The sequence below is a fragment of the Mchenga conophoros genome, linkage group LG12 (assembly GCF_057382185.1).
Source record: "Mchenga conophoros isolate Kocher_MC1m ecotype Shallow Benthic linkage group LG12, M_conophoros_male_GT1.1, whole genome shotgun sequence".
Lineage (NCBI taxonomy): Eukaryota > Metazoa > Chordata > Actinopteri > Cichliformes > Cichlidae > Mchenga > Mchenga conophoros.
Window position 1 is genome coordinate 31,949,997 of NC_140537.1, and position 26,112 is coordinate 31,976,108.

The window sequence follows — 26,112 nt, forward strand, 5'->3', positions numbered from 1 at the left end:
AATGTAACTAAATACACTTTGGAAAAAATAATGTGCCGTGTACGTCGTCAACTTGTCTATTTTTGTGCTCACAAACAGCAGATTCAAAGAGACATGACGGATTCATGTCATTCAGCATTACTAATTTAAGATTTATATTTATATACTTCCATAAGTTGCAACCCCAGCAGGTTCTTGCACTAGTAGTTTAGATTAAAAGCACACAAGTAAGACACTAGGCATTTACACTGAGGGGCCTTTGAGAGTACCGTTATGTATTGGCTACTTAAGCTCTTACTGACTACATCTGTTCATGCAAACATCCACTATACATCAGTGAGCATTTTAAACATTTTCGACAGACGCGTTTTAAATATTACATGAAGTAAACTCTAGAGTTTAAAACCATTTTAAACAGGCTTTCTCTGAGGACAGACATGAGGTGAAAAATCAAGACTAAACTCTGGAAGATGATTGAGATTAAATATGACATATAAGATTTGGATCAATTTTGCAGCAGTTAGGTAAAGTCTACAGAATGTCCTGTGTATAGTTACAGCAATCATGCAAAGAGTATATGACAGCAGATTAACTAGATGGTACTTACAGATAAATTCAGTAGCTCAGTTGCTTTGAATTCGAATAACTTGGCAAGGTCATTGGTTCTCTTCAAATGATCACAGGAGTTATTAGATGGACAAATCGGAGCAGAAAACACAGGACTCCACTGAACTTCCAGGAAGATCAAGAGGATTGCTGAAGAAAAACAAAAACAAATGGAATTGGACAATGTTCTCTTAAACAAGAAATTGTAAAATTACCAAAATAATGCAACCAGATTAAACGAGTAGTATATGAGGCTTCCTGATGTAATGATGAAACTATGTAGTATCAGTTGTATTTGTTGATCAAATGGCCTAACCATGTCAAATTTGTGTTTGTTAAATAATAATAAAAATATATATTTACCATAGTGCAGGAGAGATCTATTGAGTTTGGAACCCATAGTAGCAGTACTAACTCTTATCCTCAGTGGTCCGTGATAAACCATACAAAACAGCAACATGCAACTTTGCTTTGGTAGGCCGGCTTAAATTACATTTTAGGTACACCCACATTCACCTCATACAAAGGAATTCCATGACAAATTTTTTTTTAACATCACTCACATTATGACATATTATTGGATCATATGATTTCATAAGAGGTGTGACCATGGTCAGATAGACCTCAGATAACTAAAATCCTCAAAATATATCAGAGCATGAAAAACATTCCATCTGCATGCGATGTGGCTTGCATTATATAGGCCAGGTTTTTAAACAGAAGTTGGATAACATGGATAACGCTCAACAATAAACCATTTGAAAGTTAACACAGGAAAAAGAAAATCCCATTTAATTAAAATAATATATTAAAACTTTGACAAAGACTCATTAGTACCCACTTCTGTTTAAAGGGGACACAAGTCAGAAAGGTAGGGAAATATTGTGTAAATAGGTTTGATAAAAATTTTTTTTTAATTTATGTCTTATTAAGGACATTAACTGCATCCAGTATATGTCAAGTAAAAAGAAAATCGTATTTGTCTCTTATGTTTTTCCGATATTACCTGCCCATCATGGTTTTATGTAACTTCCAACCACAAATTTCCCTTTATGACTGAAGCTTTAAGACGTCATGCAGACGCCAACCTGTCAGACAAGAATAGACTTAGCCTGCTTTCGCAGAAAAGCATGGTGCTGTGTTTGCGGCTATGTTGCTGCTGGTGTTGCTTAATAAAATCTCTTACAGAGAAAAAGAAAAACCTTAAAGAAGAGGTGTAGAAGAAGCTCAAAAGCTGTCTTAAGCAAAATTGTTATGTTTCTTTTGTCGCATTTTCTTCAACTTTTCTTACAAAAACAGTAAAGTAGGTGTATAGTTCAGTCAGTGATTAACAAAAATGATCAGAGCAAACCTGCAACAGACTCTCTCTCGCTTTCTTTTTTTTTTACCCTTTTGCTTGGAGATCTACAGATCAGCCTTCTTTTATTTCTTAAGGATCCATTCTGGGACCTCCACTTTGTCTTTTAAATGTCACCTTTGGACAACAATCAGTTTAATAAATATTATTGTTTATTCAAATACGCACAAGCTATGCTTTGGTTTCATCTTTGGAATTTAAACTCAGCGATGAGCATTTAAACACCAAATTCCTGCAGGTAAACAGTCAGGATTTTTGCCCAATAGCCTGTTCAATGTTGATTTGGGTTGAACTTAAGAAAATCTTCAACAAATGTGCTTAATAGGTAATTGCTCCTGTTACAGCCACAACAGGAATATCACTGATCTGAGCCCTACTGCACCTCCAGCTGGGAAGAACTTTTTAGTGTGTTGGTTTAGGTTTGTTAATACTCTTAAAATGAAAACCAAAAGAACACCACATTTCGCCTCTCAGCTGTCTCAACCGTTTCTTCAAAAAGAAACCCCCCTCCCATAAATAACTATTATCAAAGCTACTTAATACAGGCCCAGTTGCATCATGTAGGACAAATGACAGCAACATTTGTTGTCAGTACTTGTTGGAATGACTTACACCAAAGCCAACATGGAACTTATTTTAAAGAACTTTTATTAACTGAAGCAGCACAAAAAGAATTTTACTTCAAATTGTATAAAATGCATTTGTACCACCGAAAAACGATCTAAGTGATAATAGCTAGATACAAAGTTTATTGTGCAAAAAAAACAAAAAAACAAAAAATAAGACATAGTGTTATTGACCTCAGGTTAAGAAATGCTGACCCATTATTTATTTATTTATTTAAAAAAGGAGAAATGGTCGCCCCCTACAGAGATTGTGGTAGTTTTGACACAAGAATCAACATATTTCTTCTCAAAACCAGAACAAGTGAGCTCTGTTGTCAAAACCAAAAATTTTTTGCATGATAATTACAAACGATTGTTTGTCACCGCGTTGCGTTTCAAGCTACACACTTCCAGTTGAACACAAATGAAAACAGCAATACTTGCAAATGGTCTTTAAATGAAAAAAGAAGAAAAAAAATTCCCTCACAAACAAAACAACTGTTGCTTTGACATGATATTATAATATAACACCACACTGGAAGACTAAGATGTGTGTTGAGTGTATTCTGGTCTATGCTGCAAAACAATTCATCTTCTGACCATACATGTCTATTATACACGCTCAAGCCCAACTTTCAGCTTGTGAAACTGAATGCTAAAGTGTGGTTGTGTCCGTTTTCAAGTGTTTGTGTACTGTGATGTGCATTTGTCAGCTTGAGGACCCCCTAAGGCTCATCCTGTGCATCCTGCCTCGACAGGTATAACAGGAGGCCTCGCATACAAACTGTGTGCACGCACCACAGAAAAGCGCTTGCGGTGTTCATGGCAAATTTGTAGTAGTTAATACTTCTGGCAATGCAGTCTTAATCTAGGCACAGAGTTAGTCTCCTTCTCTGCTGGCCTGACATCTCTAGCTGTTAGAACTGGAGCAAGAGGACATAAAGAGCCAAGATCATCAACAACTATCAGTCCTTCAGAAATCAGCTGGTGGCTGGTTCGTTCCTCTGGTGCTGAAGCATGTCTGTCACACTGACTATGTCCTCTTCAGGGACCTAGAAAAAAAAATTTAAATACGTATTATTACATTTATTGCTTGGCAACTTAAAGAACAGCTTTATTGTGTTATAATCTTATAAAGCTGACATGATGGAAATACTGTGGTTGCTTCTGTTATCTGATTAAAAAAAAAATAAATCTGGACTCACTTTGTACAGTGTTTTCTGCTGGGCAGGTAGTGTAACAACTGTTTTATTACAGTTAAATTAGCCTAATATGGATGCAGACAAGGTTAATCACAGTGCTAAGAATCAACCAAAACAGTAAAGTTACAGTTCCTAATACCAAAACATTGAGCTTACACAATGATTAACTTCCATGAAATCAATTGACATTTACTGGCCCATCTACTTTAGTTAAAGATAAAATGACTGTGATAAAGTCACTGAAAGGTGCTGACCTACCACCATCTCATATGCACATGTTCTTTCACACGGACTACTGACGTACAGTGCTTTGAAAACACCCCTCTGATTAATTGTTTTTGGATGTTTGTCACACTTGTTTCAGATTCAATCACATTTCAACATTATGCAAAAATAACGCAAGTAAATCCAAAGTGCAGTTTTAAATGATTTCCTTTATTAGGGGATAATGCTAATAATACATAATGATAATCATGCAGGAACACAACTATCTGAAAGGCACCAGGACCTCCACTCTGAATGGCTTTGGAGTGGCCTACTAAAGTCTTAAATATGACCAGATACTTTGGCTTGACGTTAAACGGGTCACTCGTGTTCGAAAACCCTCCAGTGTGGTTGAATTAAAATGATTTTGCTCTACAGTAATGTGAAAGAGTCACTGCACCTCTTGCTGTGTTGTTTAACATGACTTTCAATCCTTTTCATCAGTGTAAAAAAAAAAAAAAAAAAAAAAAATTCTTAAAAAAAAAAATTTCTTAAAATAAAAAAAATGTAACGATGGCATTACCCCACTCCCCATCAAAACACCCTCTGTTTGCGGGTGCCCATTGGCAAGAAATACATCTCAAATACTACAACTGGATGACATAGCAGAAAAATATTCCAGGATTGCAATTATCTACTAATGCAAAGAATTTCTCAGAAGTGCACACGTCATTGTGACGTCACAGGAAGTGTTTTTTGTTACTTTTTTGTTACTTTTTTTCTCTTAAAGTTGCAAGACTTTGCTATTAACAGAACAGTGTGGTTATGGTTCACGAGTAAAGATAGCACCTGATTGCAGTGACAGAACAGAAAGCAATAGTGTTCCGTGACTAAGACTTTGGTTATTACTCCCGTCATCCATACACCCATCCATGTTATATTGAAACATTGTACAAATATTTAAAATTTATAACCCTGTTTCATAAAGAGATGGGACACTGTATAAATCATACCATAAATAAGAACAGAATAAGGGGATTGTAAAGTGTCTTCTTCAAAACCCAAGAAGTTGAATCCTTCACTGCTCATATAAACACTGTGGATAAAAACATAAAGGTCACCAGGGAAGACAAAGGATAACTGTAGCTGACCTGCATTGGCTACCCATAAAATACCGCATCCAATTTAAAATACTGCTGCTTACATTTAAAATTACCAACAACACAGCACCGAGCTACCTTAAGGAACTCCTTAAATCGTATGTTCCTGCCAGAGCATTAAGATGGTGCAGCCTAGATCTCGGCTGAAGTCTAGAGGTGACCGGGCCTTTGCCCTGGCTGCACCAGAGTTGTGGAATAACCTTCCGATTGTGATCCGGGCGTCCAATTCCATCTTTTAAATCTTTTAAATCACGGTTAAAAACCTATTTTTTTTTTTAATCTTGCCTTTCCTGCTTGTTAATGCTCGCACCTGACTCTTAGACTTACTCTATTTTTCCTTATACATATTTTTTTTATGGCTTGTGCTTTTATTATGTTTTTATTTTGATATGCATTTTATATTACCCCTGTGTATTAGTGGCATTGACCTGTGGGTATATTTGATACTTTGCTAAGGCCTTATAATATTCGTGTTACTTCTCTGTCTCTTATGTTAAGCACTTTGGTATACCGCTGGTTTTTAAATGTGCTCTATAAATAAAGTTTGTTGTTGTTGTTTTTGTTTGCCATTCCTGGACTGTGCCGCGGGCATTGAAGAGAATGGAAACGTCAACCCTGAAGTTTACTGGAAGCCCACACACACGGACCACACACTAGTTTCAAAATGAGTTTGCGCGAAGCCTTGACTGACTATGACCTACACCAGTTTTCACACCTTGGCTCATGTGATTAGGTAGAGGATCATTAGGACGTCGATTGTGCCTGTTTGGGGGGGGGGGTGTACACTCGCATAGTTGACCCTTTTGAACTGAAGAAGCTTCTCGGATGAGAGGTGAAACTTCAAGCAACTTAAAGAAGTCCGGACACTTTTCTTTCCAAGCTCCTTAGACAACGTGTCTAAATGAAAATTAGCTCAAGATCGCTGCATTTTTCTTTGCCATTCTTTAAATTTGATCCTGTGTTTGTGGGAGGTATGAGATTTTATTTTTATTTTTTTTACATTTTTCTAATCCATGTATTGCAGGGGTGGGTAACTCCAGGTCCCAAAGGCCTGTGTCCGGCAGGTATTAGTCATCACCCTGGGTCAACACACCTGAATCAAATGATTAGTTCATTACCAGGCCTCTGGAGAACTTCGAGACATGTTGAGGAGGTAATTTAGCCATTTAAAATCAGCTGTCTTGGATCAAGGACACATCTAAAACCTGTAGGACAGCGGCCCTTGAAGCCTGGAGTTGCCCATCCCCGACGTCCTGGTTTCCAGAACCAGATCTTGTCGGTTTTAATTGCTGTGCTGCTTAAGCACCCAAAGATTGCACCTCTTCAATACCTTTATTTTTAAGGATTTTAACTAAAATAAATAGTTGAGAACTATTTATTTCATTGGTGAATTATTCACCTATGCAGTCTTCTACAGAGTAGGGGGCCTCTCCACATCTTTAGTCTGGAAAGACTGAGTCAGTTTATGTATTTATTTTTTAAATACCCAGTCATGTTACTAACCAATTTAACTAGTTGTTTGATATTTGGCCTTTCACCATATTTCATTAAATTAAAAACAACACTTTGTTGTCACACAAGGGGCAGGGATAGCTCAGTAGGTAGAGTGGTTGCCCCATGATCGGAAGGTCGGGGGTTCGACTCCACTGAACGGCTACCCTGAGGTACCCTTGAGCAAGGTACCGTCCCTACACACTGCTCCCCGGGCGCTGCATTGGTGTATAATTTTATTATTATATTATTGTACTGTTCTCAAAGATTCTTAAGGTTTTCAAATCATTTCATTTACATTTTATACAAGACAGCTACTTTTTTTATTTGGATTATAGCTGCAGATAAGAAGTCTAATATTGCAGTAGAGAAATGCAATATCATACGTGGTTTACCTCAGATCTCTCTACTCACTTTACAGACACCATGAGAAAAAGCATTTCTTGCCTAAATGTAGAGGGGAAACTTGGTTTTGTTGATTCACAGGCAGGTTTCTCGGAAATGGCAACAAATGAGCCAGATAAAGCTTTCTTAGTAATTTTCAAGATAATGCAGATAACTTGCTTACCAAGCTGGAACATACACAATTTCAATGCAACCGATTTTTGACAGGCACGATAATGTACATATCAAAATGAACCTTTGAAGACACGTCAAATTTTGATGTGCTATCAAACCACATGGAAAGTACAGAGTTTCAGCATCGTATTTGGAGTCAATTTAGCTACCATCACCTTCATCTTGGTAAGGTTCAGGTGTGTGGAGGCTAATATGGCAGACTGAGTAAGGGACAGGTAACCTTACATGTACCGTAATTGTCGGGCTATAAGCCGCTACTTTTTGCACAAGCTTTGAACCCTGCGGCTTTTAGTCAGGTGCGGCTTTTCTATGGATTGTCCATGATTTTTGTCATATCGTAAGACGATTTGTTTTGTTTGTTCCGCTGTTGTACGGCACTACGTTGCCTGGCGGAAGGGCATGTGATCAGACACACAGTATCGGGGTTCAAGAGTGGTATGTTGGTCACATGTCCATCCGCCAGGCAACATAGTGCTGTAAAAGTAGCGCGAAAAAACAAACTTCAAAGTAGCGCTACCCGTTCAGCGGGAGGCGTGGATGACGAGCGGCAATAAACTTGCGAAAAGCAAGTTATGCTCAACTCCACAGGTGGAACCTGACAGCGTGGAAAAGTGTGAAAACATCCATGATCATCAACGGATTTCGAAGGGCTGGACTGCTGCATGATGGAGAGGAGGACACCGCCACGGCCCTTCTGAGGGTGTTCGACTCTGACACTGACAACGAGGATTTGTTTGGTTTTGAAAGCGACAACGAAGGAAAGAAGCTGAGAGTGGATGACGAAGCCATCCTGAGCCTGTTTGTTTCCGACACTGGAGAAGAGGACTTTGGTGGTTTTAGTGCGCAGGAAGAAGAGAAAGATGGTGAATGACTGACTTTTCTTCTTGTTAAAGCCGTGTCACTGCACCTGAGCCTAAAAGGTAGTCCGAATCTATTTTTCTGGTGTGCTGTAGGTTATTGTTATGTACTACATTTGTTACTCATTTATGAAGCACAGTACATGTTTCGTACTTGTAATTACCGCTACTTGTACATATACCTAAAAAGTTATGCAAATATGTACCCATAACTTGTTTTTCAAAATATTAATAAAAGGGGTGTGTCTCCAAACAGCCATCTCTTTCCTGACAATTCCCTTTGATAAGTCAACATTGAAACACCTGCGGCTTTTAGTCAGGTGCAGCTAATGTATGTACAAAACAGGATTTTCCCCTGATTTTAGCTTGTGCGGCTAATATTCAGGTGCGCTTTGTAGTCCGGGAAATACGGTACATTGAATTTAAAATAAACTGTGGAGGAAAGAAAAACAAACTTGCTTTGAGAGTGTAATATAGGACTTACCTCTATAAATTTCACTTAAATGTTAAATATCCAAAAATATACTGCACAAAATATCCTTTAAGTGAGTCAACCAGTTTAAGCATGCTGAGTAATGCTTCCACGAATGACATTTATGTGACCAACACTTGGTTTTTATCTGTGCATAAAGACACAGATCCAAACCTGAAGTCTTTAGACAATAAAAATGATACTGAGATATAAAACTGAGTTAAGTTTCACTTTTTTTAAGCATCCAAAGCAAAAAGTGTAGCAGCCTAGCCTATAGGGTTTGGGATCTGACCCTACAATAGTCTTTTAAGATGGAATCGTGGTCCATAGCCTGAATAACGATTCACATTATAGACTTAGTTGAATCTATATGATCGAATTACTAGCAGCATATATGACTGACTGAACACAAAGTTTGTGACTTCAACTCGAAAGGCAAACATCTGCATCCTGTTTTTATGCTTAATCTTAATCTTAACTCTGACAAGAAGTGATTTGCATTTCCACTGATTTGCTGATTCGATTTCTCTTCAGGATGTTACCCAATCACATTAATCTTTTGACCTCCATGCTGTCGTCTAATAACAGAATAAGTTAAACCTCCAGTATACACATTACATTTCCCTAGTTGCGTCATAACACGTTATACTTTTGCTAAGCTTGTGTGGCGTATTTATCTATTAATCACAAATGTGATCTGTTCGATTTATTTGCATAACCCATGACATGTCAGATTGAGACTGTTCATAATTTAAGGTGATCAAAATGCTGGACTCACCAGAGCATGGTCAAAGCTGAAGGTGCTTATGTAATAGGCAGAGATGTCACTGTCGGCGAGAGGCTGCGATATCTGGGCAACTATACCACATTCATCTATGAAACATAACGAGAGAAGGAGAATAAGCAGCACAATCATAATCAAGCGAAATAAAAAATAATAATGAGGGTTCAGCTGTTTGTAAATTTAATGAGCACAGTGTTGCCTGCTCATTTCATTCTCCTGTTGACAGAACAAGTTTTTGGTGACAAAGATTATGGTAAATCAAATCAATCATAAGTCTGTTAAGCATTTAAAAACCTGATAAGTAAAAGTGGCTTCAACCATCAGGTATGCTAATTTGGTCAGCACAGTAAAACATCCGTTTGGGGACAATTAAAGGCAGGGTTTTTTCCCATAGGTATAATTTATATTATATTACATTTATCCAACTGCCTGACAGGCAAACTACAAGTCGCTGTGAAAGTGTGATAGCATAGTAGTCTTTACTTCCACCAATCACCAAGTTCCTAATTACTTACCTGCCAAATCGGAAGTGGACTAGATCTGCGGTTGTCGAGATAAGTGAAGACGGATACAGCCAAATGCATAGAGTTACCTCTTGATAACACATATGGCTGATTTTGAAACATTTGAGGAATGAGTAAAATATCGTACCGAAACCCAGCGGTTGTCCTCCTATGCGAACCATTCTCCACAGCTCCCCGGAAGAGCTGGTAAAGAGAAGATCGGCCGGAAACCTGGAGCACACAAATCAAACGCTGATTTGTTACGTCAGAAATGTAGCGGGGAAAAACATCCTGTAGCAATCACCAGATAAAATACTGCAAAAGCAGCAATGCAGTGAGCTGAGAAAACATCAAAACAACTGCTGTTCAGTTTGATATTCATATTTTTTTGGACTCAATGAGGTTAAATTGTCCACACTTGGCTTAAAACGCCTGCATTAAAATGATCAAATAGAGCAGCGTCAAACAACATGAGCTGTGTTGTGCCTGAGACATTAAGAAGACAGAAAACCTGCTATGAACTCAAAGCAGCCTTCAGTGCACTCACTCAAGTAAGCAAACTTTTTATGTGGCACCTATTCATGTGCAGCTCAAAGTACTTCAGACATGAAGCAACTTGAGCAATTTATAAGCCAGAATAAGACTCAGTTTGAAATGTCTGGATTCATCAAGCATGAGTTTACTTATGTGGGTTTACTTATGTGGGGGACTGAACCATGAACTAAGCTTTGTCTCTTGCCAGAGAATGCTCTGGCTGCCACCCAAAGATTAAACAACAAATATACTAAAATAAGGATTTTTCTTTTTAAAGGGCTCGAAAATATATTTTGCCTTCATGATCTGTAATGAAATTATTTAGACAATTTGTAAAATGAAACCTAAAACCTCTGAACTTAATCCTAAAAGACTTTGGAAAGTCATAGATTTAACAATTCAAACACTTTATAAAGGCAGGTGACTTAAGAGTCATGAAGACATCAGCAAGCACTAATAAATGTTCACAAAGGCTCCTCAGGCAGGCCATGTTGGCAGATTTATCCAGACTGACAGTAACTAAAACTAAGGTCAATTCCTGTCTATTTTTATTTATTTTGTCTTTTTTCTATTTTCATAAAAGCATTTTAGTTAGTTGAAACATTTTCTTAAGTGTATTTTTATTTTAGCTAGCTAAAATGGTTTTGACTTTACTTTAGTTTTATTCAACTTTAATAACCTCGGCTCTCAAGTCCTCTGACTGTTCAGTGGCAAAAACATATGACTTAAAGATTTAATCCAGAACTTTGGAATAACTCGTGCCAGAGAACCTGAGGGGTTATACCTGTTCATACATCGTAAGCAAGAAAGTCATAGATGCCAGCAAAGAACCATGAAGTAAATTAAGAGTGTGGGAAATTTAGATTGCTTACTGTCTCTGAGCCTCAGTGTCCATCACCAGTGAGATGTATCCATCGATGAGGGAGAAGGAGAAGAATTTAACACAATCCTGGCTTGGACTTGGCTGGGGGTCCTCTTTAGGACTGAAAAGGAGGAAACACATTAAATGTGACAGAAAGACAGTAACATTTTTTAAATTTTTAATAAGGACACCACAATAACAAACTGCATCAGCCACACATTTATTACGGTTGTCAAGCACAGAGCAAAAAAGCAAGTCATAAATAAAAATGTTGGTCTTACTTTAGGAGAATTATACGTGAAAACATGTTAAACAAACATATGTATGCAGAATAAAAGCAGTCTTTATCAGCCTAGATTTAGTATAAAATATGCTACAAGTGTTTTTTCGTTTCAAGCGTGTCCTAAAATTAATAAAAATACTTTATAAATTTTCACTTTAATGGTAATATAAACACAATCAAAGCAATGCTGCAAAGAAAAAAATGAAATAAATTCATATTACCATCAATAAAACAAAAACAAAAAAAGCCTGAACTGACTGAACTGAACTCTACTTTGAGTCTTCTGCTGCCACCTTGTGCTTTAAAACAGGTATTGCTGTGAAGTGATTAAAAACAAAAACAAAACGTCACCTGCTGGAATAAAAGAGAACATCGATGAGTGTAGTGGCAATGGACGGCAGTGTATCGGGATCCAGGGACATGACACAAAACTGGTTCTTTGGGATCAGAACCGGGTGAACTGTAGGCTGAATGGCTGCAAGAACAAGCACAGTGTTAGCCGTAAAAATGGGAAGGATTGGAACTACTACAAATGGGCATTGCACACAGGTTTTTCAGATTTTTCTAGAGAATAAATTGTCTTTTAAGACAAAAATCCTTTTATCAGTGGATCTTTGTTGATCTATGGATCTACTCTGTTACTGTTTTCTATTGTTAAAAACAAAAGTAAAAAAAAAATAATAATGTGGTAGCTTTTCAGCTTCTACGTGTATATTGACCTTCAAGCTCATTCATATTGTACAAACTCTGTTTTTGCCTAAAATACTGTGCATGTTTTAATAAATCACTGCACATACTTCACATTTTCCTAGCAAAATATAAGGAAATGAGGGTTAGTCAAGGCTTTTGCACAGCGCTGTAAGTCCCAGTTGGTTGCTGTCTTTTCAATCATGACTTCGCTTCTCTCTGTAGCATTTTCTCTTTCTTCAGTACAGCATCGTGGCAGCACTGCTGAGTTATAAAATATCAAAGAACAGCAGTGATGCCAGCGCTGACACGGCTGCATCAATAATGACTTTGCATGGGCTCACATGGCTGCCTTACATTCAAATTGAGTTGTGTAAGGTTGCACAAATGTTAGTCTGAGAATGCAAGACCACTCACAGCAGAAGCTGCTACAATATTTGCAGTGTACTCACTACTGCATGTGTTAGACTTTTCTAAAATAAGATGCTTGTGGAATGAAAAAAACAAAAACAAAAAAAAAACTGCTTTTAAGTACTTTTCCATAGATAAAATCATTCTTCAGTTGTAGTTTAATGATTTGTGACCTGGACTGTAAAACAGTCACCTGATGACACCGGCCTTAGTGAACGTGGTGCTCTGGCATTTTAATGTCCGTACTTCCTCTGAGACAAATTGGATCAATGAATAAATCCATACTAAATAGCCCTGTGACCTGTACCTTCTCTGCCGTTCTTGTGGAGGCCGTTGGAAACATCCTGACAATGCACAGGAACAGACTCTCCTCCCTCCTCCTTATAGATATTGAACTCCTCCTCTAGTGTGCTGACGACCACAGACAGGTCTTTCTCTTTCACCTACACAACAAAGAAATTGTTGAAAATAAACATCACTAGTAAGACAGCTTATCGATTAAACATATGCAACACCTCCTCCATAAGCATTTCATTTGTCTATAATGTCATGCTGTTTCAGGATACTACACTCGCTCACTTTAAGGAAATACCTGAGCTCAAGCAGCATGTGAGACATTAATATACTTGCTGACACAAACATCTGTCAAGGTGTTATGTATTTGTGCCCACTTCACACTTTTCACATCTAATATGTAACTTTTTAGTGTCCTCAGCACTGTTGAGGATTAATCCCTTAACTGCCAAATTGGTGAATGGACAAAATGCAAACACAGGCTTCTTTTACAGTGGGGCAAAAAAGTATTTAGTCAGCCACCGATTGTGCAAGCTCCCCCACTTAAAATGATGACAGAGGTCAGTAATTTGCACCAGAGGTACACTTCAACTGTGAGAGACAGAATGTGAAAAAAAAAAATCCATGAATCCACATGGTAGGATTTGTAAAGAATTTATTTTCCACCCTAATTTACAAATAAGTATTTGGTCACCTCAAACAAGGAAAATCTCTGGCTCTCACAGACCTGTAACGTCTTCTGTAAGAAGCTTTTCTGTCCCCCACTCGTTACCTGTATGAATGGCACCTGTTTGAACTCATCATCTGTATAAAAGACACCTGTCCACAGCCTCAAACAGTCAGACTCCAAACTCCGCCATGGCCAAGACCAAAGAGCTTTGGAAGGACACCAGGAAAAGTATTGTAGACCTGCACCAGACTGGGAAGAGTGAATCTACAATAGGCAAGCAGCTTGGTGTGAAGAAATCAACTGTGGGAGCAATCATCAGAAAATGGAAGACATACAAGACCACTGATAATCTCCCTCGATCTGGGGCTCCACGCAAGATCTCATCCCGTGGGGTCAAAATGATCATGAGAACGGTGAGCAAAGATCCCAGAACCACACGGGGGGACCTGGTGAATGACCTGCAGAGAGCTGGGACCAAAGTAACAAAGGTCACCATCAGTAACACACTACAACGGCAGGGAATCAAATCCCACAGTGCCAGACGTGTTCCGCTGCTGAAGCCAGTGCATGTCCAGGCCCGTCTGAAGTTTGCCAGAGAGCACATGGATGATACAGCAGAGGATTGGGAGAATGTCATGTGGTCAGATGAAACCAAAGTAGAACTTTTTGGTATAAACTCAACTCGTCGTGTTTGGAGGAAGAAGAATACTGAGTTGCATCCCAAGAACACCATACCTACTGTGAAGCATGGGGGTGGAAACATCATGCTATGGGGCTGTTTTTCTGCCAAGGGGACAGGACGACTGATCCGTGTTAAGGACAGAATGAATGGGGTCATGTATCGTGAGATTTTGAGCCAAAACCTCCTTCCATCAGTGAGAACTTTGAAGATGAAACGAGGCTGGGTCTTCCAACATGACAATGATCCAAAACACACGGCCCGGGCAACAAAGGAGTGGCTCCGTAAGAAGCATTTGAAAGTCCTGGAGTGGCCTAGCCAGTCTCCAGACCTCAACCCCATAGAAAATCTGTGGCGGGAGTTGAAAGTCTGTGTTGCTCGGCGACAGCCCCAAAACATCACTGCTCTCGAGAAGATCTGCATGGAGGAATGGGCCAAAATACCAGCTACTGTGTGTGCAAACCTGGTAAAGACCTATAGTAAACATTTGACCTCTGTTATTGCCAACAAAGGTTATGTTACAAAGTATTGAGTTGTATTTTTGTTATTGACCAAATACTTATTTTCCACCCTGATTTACGAATAAATTCTTTACAAATCCTACCATGTGGATTCATGGATTTTTTTTTTTTCACATTCTGTCTCTCACAGTTGAAGTGTACCTCTGGTGCAAATTGCTGACCTCTGTCATCATTTTAGGTGGGGGAACTTGCACAATCGGTGGCTGACTAAATACTTTTTTGCCCCACTGTATCTGGCAAAACTCAGTAGTAGCAAAAGGTTTCAGTGCATAATTGCAGGGTGACTTTAAAAAAAAATGCATTTAAAATTGTATTTAGAATGTAAAAAATTGATCCAAATTATACAACCGTGAATAGTTTAGAGTGGCTAATTAAACACGATGTGGAAGCTAATAAGACTGGAGTGTAATCAAGCAGAATAAAAATGGATAAAAAAAATGTTTGCAGATTTAAATAGATGGTGCTTACCAGGATGAAGTCAGTCTGATAAGTGGAGAGCATGAAAACAGAGACATGCTGCTGGGCAAGGGGTGCAATGACCGACTTGGCAATCTTAGTCACGCCAACAGCCTGAGAGCTGCTGGAGGCACTGCCATTAGAGACCACGTTGAGTGGCAGCCAGATGGCGCTCTCTACCTGGAGGTGCTCAGAGGGCCGCAGCTCTAAGGGTACAAATAAGAGTAAAGATGATTGGTAAGCAAAAAACAAAAAGATGCATAGATTAAAAAAAGAAAACAAAAAAGGCTAATATTAATTGAATACCCTTGGCTACTGTTTATTTCAATGTCCAGCAGGACCCAACTACATATTAATACTGTTAAAATGCTGCTGATGTACTACTCAGGCTGGGAAAATGTTGCATGTTTCAGTATTCCCTTCATGGCGAGTCTAGGGGGGGGTTTCTGTAGATTGAGAAATTTGGGGTTGGGATGAACTGATAGGATGCAGTGTTGGAACTTTTAAGCAGAGATTTCAAAACTCAGGACTGCCTTGGTGCCACAGATTTTAATAATTCACTTTTAAAGAAAATCTGTCCTACTTTTGTGGAAGTGCTTTGACTTAAGAGGCCTAGATGCTGTTTAAAAATTACCAACATGGTGGCTTCCATTTACATTTGTTGCCATGTTTTTGTTTTACCAAAAAAAAAAAAAAAAGAAGAAAAAAAAAAAGAACTTATCTATAAGAAAATAATAACGATGCCACTGTCACACTAATAGGAAACCAAGCAAATTTTCTCATAAAGCTCAATCTGCAAAAAAAAAAAAAGTGCAAAACTTTCAGAAGTTGCAGCTGGCAGCATAGCCGTTGAAAACACACTGAGCGTACATGTTGTGTAAATATTTTACATTTGATAAATATTCAAAATTCTAATAGAGCAACCGCACAGCTTCTCAGAGGATCAGTCATGAGTTCCACAAACAGTAGCAGTTTAATCTACTTTAGGATCAAGTGCAGCAAAGTGGATTCTTAAAATGTTGCTGCTGTTGATGTATCTGTATCTTTGTGAGGCTGCAAACGAGGCGGTGTTAAAAGATTACTTCCTGTTGCTTTTTCTGCTCTGTACACTGAACCCACACTTTCTCTCTCCCACCTGCTCTCTCTTCCTTTGCCACAGAGACCTAACATGTCCCCGCTATTTACACCGCAAACGGCCAGCAGTGAAATAAGATGCGAGCAGCACTACAGCAAGTGCTTGATCATAGAGTGGGACTTACTACCAGTGCTTTTATGGGGCAAAGCTAAAATAGATGATCCCTCGCAACGCATGTCTGTAACTTAACTGGTAGTGGCAACCTCTGGGGCTAATGTGGAAGTGCCGAAAACTGTAGTAGCCACTTGAGGCGGGGCCCACACAATTTTTACAGCCCAAAAGTTTTACTCTCTAAAGCTATTTTGCATTTATATCAAAATTAATATGGCTTGCCGTATGATCAGCTGTCTAATAGACAATCTAATAAGTGTTTGCTCCAGTGGAAAACTGTATTTCCTTATATTTTTATGTTACTTAATGCTAAAAAGCAGGCATCTGTTTGCACAATGCACCCATCCAGGCTTACTAGCGATAGCTCATAAGGAATTCATCCTGTTGTTCAAATATAATTACAACCCCCTGCAAAAAACAAAAAGAAGGTGGAGGCAATCATGCAAAGGGCTTCAACAGTGAGAATAAAAAAACAAAAACAAAAACAACAACAACAAAAAGCCCACCTTCATGGCGGCTACAACCATCTTTTATATACAGTCTAGATTTTTCACAAATTCACACTACCCCTGAAATTTTCTCAACATTATCACAATGAGCTTTATGCAAGATCACATATATCCAATGCAGTTAGATCATACGCCAAGTAGTCTTTACTTTCAGTCCTTGCAACGTTCTGCCCACGTAATAGCAACATTAAATGTCAGAAGAATTCACAGCAACTCTGTGGGCACGCCTTACCCAGGCAGCACTCTTACATAAACCTGCTTTGTGACAAAAAGCAACTGAATACAATGTCTTGACTGCCCAGAGTTCATGTGCAATAACAGCTTAGGCAGAGATACTCAGGTTACAAGCTTGGGAATTGCATGTTGTAACTTTTCATCTTTTATGCCAAACCTTTCATAAACTATTTATAAACATTTAAAAAACAAAAACACATCCATGAATACTTTTTGACATGCACGTTGATTTGAACTTCGGGAAACCTTCACAACGTAAAACATTACTAAATGTTGTCTACCTCCTGCAGTGAATATTCCCCTTTCTGTTTCTTTATACCCTTCAAAAGAAGCAATGTTCTGGTCGCCATAATTTGTCACAGGAAGCCCCTTGCGGCTTCACTACACCAGCTTTAACCTCTTAAAATAGGTTTTCCGTCAGAAGGAGAGCAAGAGAGGAGAGTAATGGAGAACCCCGAGGCGGTACATGCCTTTAACAACTACATTTGTGTTAAAGGACGAGACAAAAATGGCAGCAAAAGCACTGGATGGGATCAGAAAGTTGTTTTTCCAAATGAACTTCAACAATGTTGCGATAATCGGGTCCAGGCATTGTCTAAAGTTGGATTTTCTCACAAGTAGAACACAATGGGAGATTTTGTTTTCACTACTTGAAACACTTCACATGGTTTAGCTGAGAGGTGGTGCCTAGGTAGAGCATGTAAGAGGCAGGACACATGACGTCCATTCGCTTGCACTGAACTCTCTGGACAACTGGTCTATTCACAGATTCACACGGGCTCGTTCTGACATTACAAAGACTTTGTACTAGAGATGGCAGCAGGTGCTGTCACACACACCTTCTCTGCGTGATGTCTGGAAAAGTTCATTGCTGCGTTTCCTTTTTTAATTGCTCTAACAATTTATTTTACTTTTTACACAAGATTCTACTTCTTCTACTAAGTTCAGCAAAATAAGCTGAACTTTTTTCCCCCGGAAAGTTGCATTAGACCACTGTAGGTTATGTGGTGCTGTGCATTTCATCATCAGATGGTAAGTGTGAGGCTCTGTGCAGGCATCTAGGCAAACCAAACGACAACTCGTCCATGGACTACCTGTCCGTGTATGCAACAGATTATACTCTGCACAAAGACAACAGCCTTATGTGGTGGAGTGGTTAGCACTGTCGCCTCACATCAAGAAAGTCTCTGGTTTGAACCCTGGCTGGGTTCCTTTGTGGGTTTTCCTCTGGGTACTCCTGCTTCCTTCCACATCCTAAAGACGTGCATGTAAGGTTCACTGGTAAATCTAAATTGGCCGTGGCTGTCGGGTTGATAAAGTGCTTAAAGTGAGTAGAATAAAGTTCTATATGAATGTATTGTTAAGATGTGGCAGGGAGTTTAAAGCACTTTAGTGATGCTTTATACTGTCAGTCCTTCTTTCCTTCACTGATATCAGAGATCAATTAGATCATCTCCTGTGAAACTGGAAGTATGGCAAAGTTGCATAAGCTCTTTGGGAGGCCACGAAAAACACTTTTTTTGCTCGACTGACATAATTTAAGTTTACAAGACTTGTTTTCTTCTCATTGTATCTCCACAGTTTTAAGTCTACAACCATTCTACCGTGTGATATCTGTGAGGCTGAACAAGAAAGGAAGGAAGCAACATTAGACCGCTAAAACAACACAGCCCTATGTTGTGGACCAATTCAAGAATACATACTAATTCCAAATCGTGTTTTTACTGGAATCGGCAGTAGCTTCCTTACATTGTTTATCAGACCGTGTCTGTGCGTTTTGCCTCTTTTTCTCCTAAATTTTTACATTATTGGTAGATTCTTTTTCTTCTGATAAGGCTGGCTGACAAACAGATATGCTACAAAGATTAGACATAGCACACATTTATCGATATCTGCACACAGTGTTCAGTTGGTACTAAAATGTGGAAACATAACCCCCTGCCAAATAGAAATGCAAATGAACAAGGGTATTATACCTTTGAATCCTTCCTCGTCAAGGACAACTGTGTAGTTCTCTGGAGTCTCAGTCAGACTAAAGAACTTGCATCTGAAACAGGAGAGGAGGCACAAAATTAGAAAAAATGAAAAGTAGGAGATGACAATAGGGGAAAGAGAAACAGGAAAAAAGGCCATGTTATTCATTTGCAACCAACAAAAGGAGGTTCAATATATTCCTTTAACAAGTAAATGGAATTTTTCACCAATATGTACATGGGGTTCAGGACTGGATGTCCTTTAATTATCACAAGCCTAAAGCTCTATATTATGCTTCTATCACTCCATTGTCTATAGCAAATGGAGGGGAAACATACCAAACTGGGGCACTGCTTTGGCTGACAAACGCTCCTTTCAAATAATGTCTGGGCAGCACAGTTTAAAAGGAGATATGTGAGCTTATAAAAGTCACTAGATTGTTTATACACATCTATAATTAAATCTGTTTTTCACAACTGGATGAACCATAGGCAACAGTTTACATCTTTATGGTCTTCTTGAAGCTTGTTTTAAAAAAAAAAAAAGTGTGAGTTTCATTAAATGTTTGAAAACGGTGTCGTTTTGCCTGCTGATACAGCCCAACAGGGTTAACAATTTTTGAAGAAAAGAGCAGCTGGTATGAAACAAGACAGAACATTGATGACAATTTATTGTAATCTCTTCACCAAGCTTTGAGCTATTTGTTGTAAAAAGGCAGACTCAGTGGCTCATGTTCAGTCCTACTGAATGGTGTCTCTGTGAAAAAACAAACAAACAAACAAACAAAAAAAAACAAAACAAAAACACTAGGCCAATAGGATTTTGTGTGGTTTGACAGAGGAAAAAAAAACTCAACAATCTGGTACGTTCTCAAAGAACATACAAGTAAAGAATACAAAGGGAAGCTGATAGAACTGATCTGTGCATAACTCTGTCTATTGTCTACTTAAACATTAATATGAACTTTGACAAAACAAAGCAGGGTTTCGTTTTTCACTGGCCAGGCTAGACTTAAGATTTGCACTTCTTTAAAAAGAAAAACAGCCACAGTTCACACTGCTGATGTGTTGAGTTTAAACTGTTGTCATTTTGTTTCATATCTGGTGCCATTCTGGACTGGAGGGCTTCTAACACTTACAATCAAACATTTCTGAAGTCAAGCTTGACTTGGGGATGGAAACACAGGTAGCCTGGCTCTGTCCTTCAAAGCTCAGCTGATGATGTTTGTCTCACAGAATGCAATGTGATAGTAAACACTGTCTTCTAGGCTGCAATAGATAAACTTGAAACTTCATACTGAAGAGTCAAATCTTGGCATATATATTTACCAACCATTTTATTAGGTACACCTTTTCAATTGCTAATCAACACAAATGTCTAATTAGCCAATAATTTGGTAGTAAGTGTATGTATTTAGCAATGTCATCAAGTTCAAACAGACCATAAGATTGGTGATTTATGGGATTTTAAATGTGAATATTTCAGAAACTGCTGATCTACAGGAATTTTCCCACAACGCTCTCTCCCAGAAAAAAAAAAAAAAAAGAAGATATCCAGTGAGTGGTAGTTCTTTGGATAAATAATGGCATAATTTGGTGTAAACAACATGAAAGCATGGATTCATCCTGCCTTTTATCAACAATTCAGGCTCATGATGTTGGTGTAATGGTGTGGAGAGTGTTTTCTTGGCACCCTTTGGGCCCCTCTACTACCAACTGAACATCATTTAAAAACCACAGCCTACCTAAATATTGTTGCTCATCATGTCCATCCTTCTATGACCACCAAAGCTCAAATAATTTCAGACTCGTTTCTTGAAAACTGAGGTCACTGTAATCAAATGGCCTCCACGTTCACCAGATCTCAATGCAACAGAGTGCTCTGGAATGTGGTAGAACAGGAAGTTCACATCATGGATGTACAGCTAGCAAATCTGCAGCAACTGTATGATGTTATCATGTCACAATATGGACACAAATCTGAGGAATGCTTCCAGCAGTTCTGAAGGCAAAAGGGACAAAGAGGTACACCCAATGAAGTGCCCTATGAGTATACAAAGCAACAAAGGATTAGGGGTTGATATTTCTGGAATTTCATTAAACACCAATATTTTTACTGATTCTTCTTCATAACACTGATTTTTTAAAGTCAATATTTGGTCCCTATTTAATGTCCTGTGTTGAAAAAAACAAAACAACAAAAGCAAATGGCAGACCAAAGCAACTGATCAATGACCTAAAAAAACAAAAAAAACAAACAAAAAAAAAACTTCAGGTGTGCAAATTCCACTGCCACAGGTCAGATGTCATTATTTTGTGCTCCTCTGCAAGTGTCAGAAAAGCAGCACTGAAAGGATTTGATAAGCTTGAAAGCATATGATTTAGATGGACTGGCAATTATGGAACCAGATTTTAGCTAGAACTAGTTAATACTTATACCCTTAAAAGGGAGATATCTGCTAATAACTGGTGGATTAACAATGGGGGATAATAAACACGTTTTGCCAGAAAGAAGTCAGGCTATAGCAGGGGCCTCATTAGCGAGTGTTTTTATTTTTAGTGATGGAGAACCTAAAAGCAGTTTCTAAATCGAAGATCTCTTTGTTTCATTTGAAACCCTAACAAGGAAGTGCGATTTTCCTGTATTCTTACAATGTCGCTGAAGATACATTCCTCTTCCTCTGCTTATCAGTCAGCTTAGACTACTACAGCCAAAACCTGAGAGAGACAGTCTAACTCCTGAGTCAGCAAAAAGTAATCCCTGGCATGAAATGGGACAATCACGCCACATAGACAAAGAGAGGCAGAGAGAATGCTGTTAACAGTAACTACCGGCTTTGCTAGCAAGCTCAGCCAGCCAATTGTGTTACAATACATCTCTCATTTCCTGTTGACCCCTCACCTTCCCTAGCAAGCAGTTTCCTGCAGCTAGTGTATGTCAAGCAGCTTTCCTGCAAGTAAAAACGGCAACGTTTAGTGCACAAATGAATGTGCTGTGTCGTTTGGAGCAGAGGGTGAAGACTGACTTTGTACATCCAAGTAAGCCACAGCTCAGCAACATTCTGACAGTTTGAGGGAACTATCTGTGAAACAAGTGTGCATATTTGGTTTCCTGTTTGCAAAGTACATGCAAGACAGATGTTTCACCTATACATCTATGCATTATAATGCACTAAGAAGAAAGCTGGAAAACCATTTGCACTGCATTGTTTTTGCGGTCACATGAAGACTGCAGAACTGCAGTCAGTACAGCCAAGGACCTCTTATGAAGTCAAAAGGAAGATCCAATTTGACGTCTACTGTTGTAGAAAAAGTAAAAAGTATATTTTCTTTCAGCTTCCTTCAAAGAATAAATCTGCTCAACAAAAAGAGTTATTGCTGTTCATAACTTGGTGGACACCAGTGGCACAGATCCATTTGCAGGCTTGCCACTGTAGATTCAGGCAAAGAATCTACAGTGGCAAAGCAAAGTCAGTGCCCCAAACATGTTTCGTACAGCATCCAGTAACATGGGTTGGAAAAATAAGCTTCTGTTGAAGTAGAAGGAACACTGAGAGAAGGAGATGAAAATAACTAGAAGAGATGAGGAAGCAACGGGTAGCGAGGGAGCGGCCAAGTGGGGAAGATGAAAACCAAGCACACAAGAGGTTGGACTTTGATCCAGCTGCACAAAACAACGGGTGGTAGCAGCACTTAGGGAGTGAGGGCTGGTGACGGCACTGGGCCTGCAACTGATGCTCCAGCTGAAAAAAACATGATAAGCACACAGAAAACTTATGCTCAAGGGGGAGGAATGAGCCTCAAGCGACTCAAGTCCTATGATCACAGCACGACAAGTTGTCTACTACCTTAGCAACTTATGAAAACAAGACTCCTAGTTTTCTCTCGGGCTCTCTCCCCCAAGTTTCATAAAGGCGGGTGGGTACGGGGTGTGGGAAGTCCTCTGTAAACAGGAGGAGCGGGAGCCCCAGCCTTGACGGATCACTGAAGCAGACAAGTGGAAAACTCCCAACCGGGTTTCTGGCTCGGCTGAAGTATTGTTCCAACCCATGCTCTTGTTAGTTAGCCGCCAAAGAGAAGAAAGGAGGACTGTGTGGAGCCTGCGGGGCTACATCCACAATTCAGGAAGAACAATATATTGAGCTGATGCTGAGCTTTGTTTATTACTCTACCTACAAAGTGTAAACAACTACTAAAGACAAAACCAGAATACTAATAAGACTAGAATGGCTTAGAAGCTCAAGGTGCACATTTTTTCAGCCATTCTAGGAGAATTCACTGATAACTTTGATATTTTATATTCTGCAAAACAGAGTATTTGACATTTATGTTTAAGTTGGTAATGACACTGACATTTACAGAGTAATATTGTAGCTAATAGTGCAAACTTTATTCCGTCATATGAATATTTTTTTGTAGACAAGGCAAAAGTGTTCCTTTCACTACTTTTAGCCTCTGCACTATAGACATAGTAAGCTCCAACGCGAATGGACGCTGAAGAAAAATCCACTATGCCACATGTGATTACCTCCTTAAAATTCTGCTCAGAGCTGCGTTCAAATCGCTTTGCACAGGGAGTTGTTCACAAATGAATAGCAGAGGCCTGAAAAAGGGAGATGGCTAAAAGTGTCCCGGAGCAATCAGGCTTGTTTTTGCTCCCCGATTGAAATCAAGCAACTAAAAACAAACTTCACCACCACTCCCCATTCCGCATCACCTAGTATTTGACCAAAAGGTGGAAAAAATAAAAAATCCCTCTTGCTCATGGAAAAAGAAACAGGAAAAACAATGGTGACATAACTCCAAAGCATGATCAAAATGCCCTTTCTGGTTTATTCAGTGCTTCGCCTACTTTTTAAACATATACTGAATGCTTCACTAAACCTGTTCAAAAAATGTTTATACCTTTCAAGTGAGTTTTTAAAAGTAACTATATATTTATATGGATTTTCTTGTTAACCGGTTGCCCAATGCCTTCCTCACACAAATCCCACACATCTATGATTATTCACAGAGACATGTTATTTACTTTCTACAGTACTGTAGAATAAGTCATCATGACACAGTGTGTCTAGTTTGAACATGTCAAACTTATTCCATTACCCAATACTCAACCAAGTACAGATGAAATCAATCGAGCATGTACAGAGATGCATTTGACATATGGATTTATGTTAGATGTAACTTCTCTATGGTCTTGTAAGGATGCACTTTTACTGCCCATCTGCCCCAAATAATGAAAACGTTGCTCTCTTTTTAAGAGGAAGCCAAAATAAGGTACATCATAAGAACCTTTCAGAGTATGGTGTGATGTACAGACTTCAGAATCCAGAAAGGCGATGACATAAGGAAGCGCTTTCTAGACAGTCGTTTACAGGTTCTTTGTTACTCAACACGAGAGCTGCAGCTGAACCCCGCACGGCCTATATCATGGTGGTCTGAAGACAGATGCCGATCTCTTCTTTTGGTCGTTTATATGTGGGCCAGCCGCAAGAATAAACAATTGCATAACAATGGAGGGATATCCAGGGATTAGCTGAAAACTGGTACTAATGCCTGGGTGAGATGAGAAAAATTTGCAGGCTGAACGTTGGTTTCGAGCGCAGGATGTCATGTATTAAGTTTGTTTCGGAGAGACGGGATCCAACCAAAATACACAACGGTACTGCACGCTTCTGAAGTAGTTTGATTAAAGCTGATTTTGTGCCCACTGGAAGAATCGCGTATTAAAGGTATGCAGGGCACAAAAATTCCGTTTAAATGCTGCAGATTTTTGTGCAAATGCAACTATAAAACAGAATGTCTAAAAACAAAAGCTACTGCAATTCTTTACATCTAAATGCACTGTTGTGAATGATTCATGGAGGCAAAGCATGTGCAGGCAAATCGCCCAGTAATAGCTCGGCCACTCAGTAAATGAAGAGGCGCTGTAGGTTATCTCATATATCCGTACTGGATTACCAAAGCTGTTTCGTAAAGCAAAGCGACATGACCATCTGGCCCGATCAACGAATCTCCTTACCGTGTCCTGTTCCGGAGAAATATCAGCTTTATCAGTGGGTGTGTGAAATTCACCAGACCATTCTTGGATATACTGGTGACCCTCAGCCTGTGGTCCAATATGTGCAAGTCCATATTTCTGGTTGCGAGCAGTTCCTCTCCACTGCTCTGTTTCTGCATGCGGCGGAGAAGACGCCTTCCTAGCTGGATGATATCATTCAAATGTTAAAGAGACATAGGTCATGAGTATTTCCGCCGAATAAAAAAACCCACGTCACGCTGGTGCTTCTCTCAGAAAAGAGAAAAACATGCGACGCAACCATACGCCAGCCCCGCTTAACTACTGTATATTCAAATAAAGGGACAGCCCTAGAAAAGACACGCCCCCTCCTCTTAAAGCTACAGGTTTATGCCGATGCTTGGCACATGCACGCAGGGTGTGTGAAACGAGCTGTGACGACTTCCGGTTTTGTTTTCAAAAATAAAAGCCATCAAATATTCTCATAATAGTTTCTGTTCATTTAGCGGATTTGAATGAACAACTAAAACAAAAGATTACAATTATTATAACTATTACTATTATTACAATTATTTACACTTTTTTCACAAGAGTGTAAACAAAACAATATCAGTATAATTACTTGCTGCTTTCCCCCCTCCATCAACTACTCATGCTGAAATCTACCAAAGTTCTCTAATGACTCTGCCATAGCAGGCCTCATCAAAGTTGAGGATGACCCAGAGTACAGACAGTGGCCTGGTGCCAGCAGAATCATCTACTGATCAATGTAGGGAAAACCAAGGAGCTGATGATGGGTTTCAGATCAACCACACCAACACTAGTGAACATCCAGGGAACTAGCATTGAGATAATGGACTCTTATAAGTACCTGGGTGTACCCCTACCTGAACAATAATCTGGACTGGTGTCACAACGCGGATACTCTTTACTGG

The 26,112-nt window shown here is 39.1% G+C and overlaps 1 protein-coding gene across 1 annotated transcript; it reads right to left on the minus strand.

The window, feature by feature from the left end:
• Window positions 1-2,573: 2,573 nt before the first annotated feature.
• On the minus strand, window positions 2,574-25,522 carry castor1 (cytosolic arginine sensor for mTORC1 subunit 1). Its single transcript, XM_085295282.1, has 9 exons — window positions 25,181-25,522; window positions 19,162-19,232; window positions 15,209-15,402; window positions 12,884-13,019; window positions 11,830-11,953; window positions 11,206-11,316; window positions 9,948-10,030; window positions 9,291-9,385; window positions 2,574-3,599 (listed from the first exon to the last, which is right to left on the minus strand). The coding sequence occupies exons 1-9, from the start codon at window positions 25,336-25,338 to the stop codon at window positions 3,528-3,530; spliced, it is 1,044 nt and encodes a 347-aa protein (XP_085151408.1). The 5' UTR covers window positions 25,339-25,522; the 3' UTR covers window positions 2,574-3,527.
• Window positions 25,523-26,112: the final 590 nt, after the last annotated feature.

Coding starts and splice junctions, on each gene's coding strand:
- castor1 (XM_085295282.1), bottom strand. CDS start 25,338: ATGCAGAAACAGAGCAGTGGAGAGGAACTGCTCGCAACCAGAAATATG. Junction 11,954..12,883: donor CCACAAGAACGGCAGAGAAG/GTACAGGTCACA, acceptor TTGTTCTTGCAG/CCATTCAGCCTACAGTTCAC. Junction 10,031..11,205: donor GACACTGAGGCTCAGAGACA/GTAAGCAATCTA, acceptor TGTGTGCTCCAG/GTTTCCGGCCGATCTTCTCT.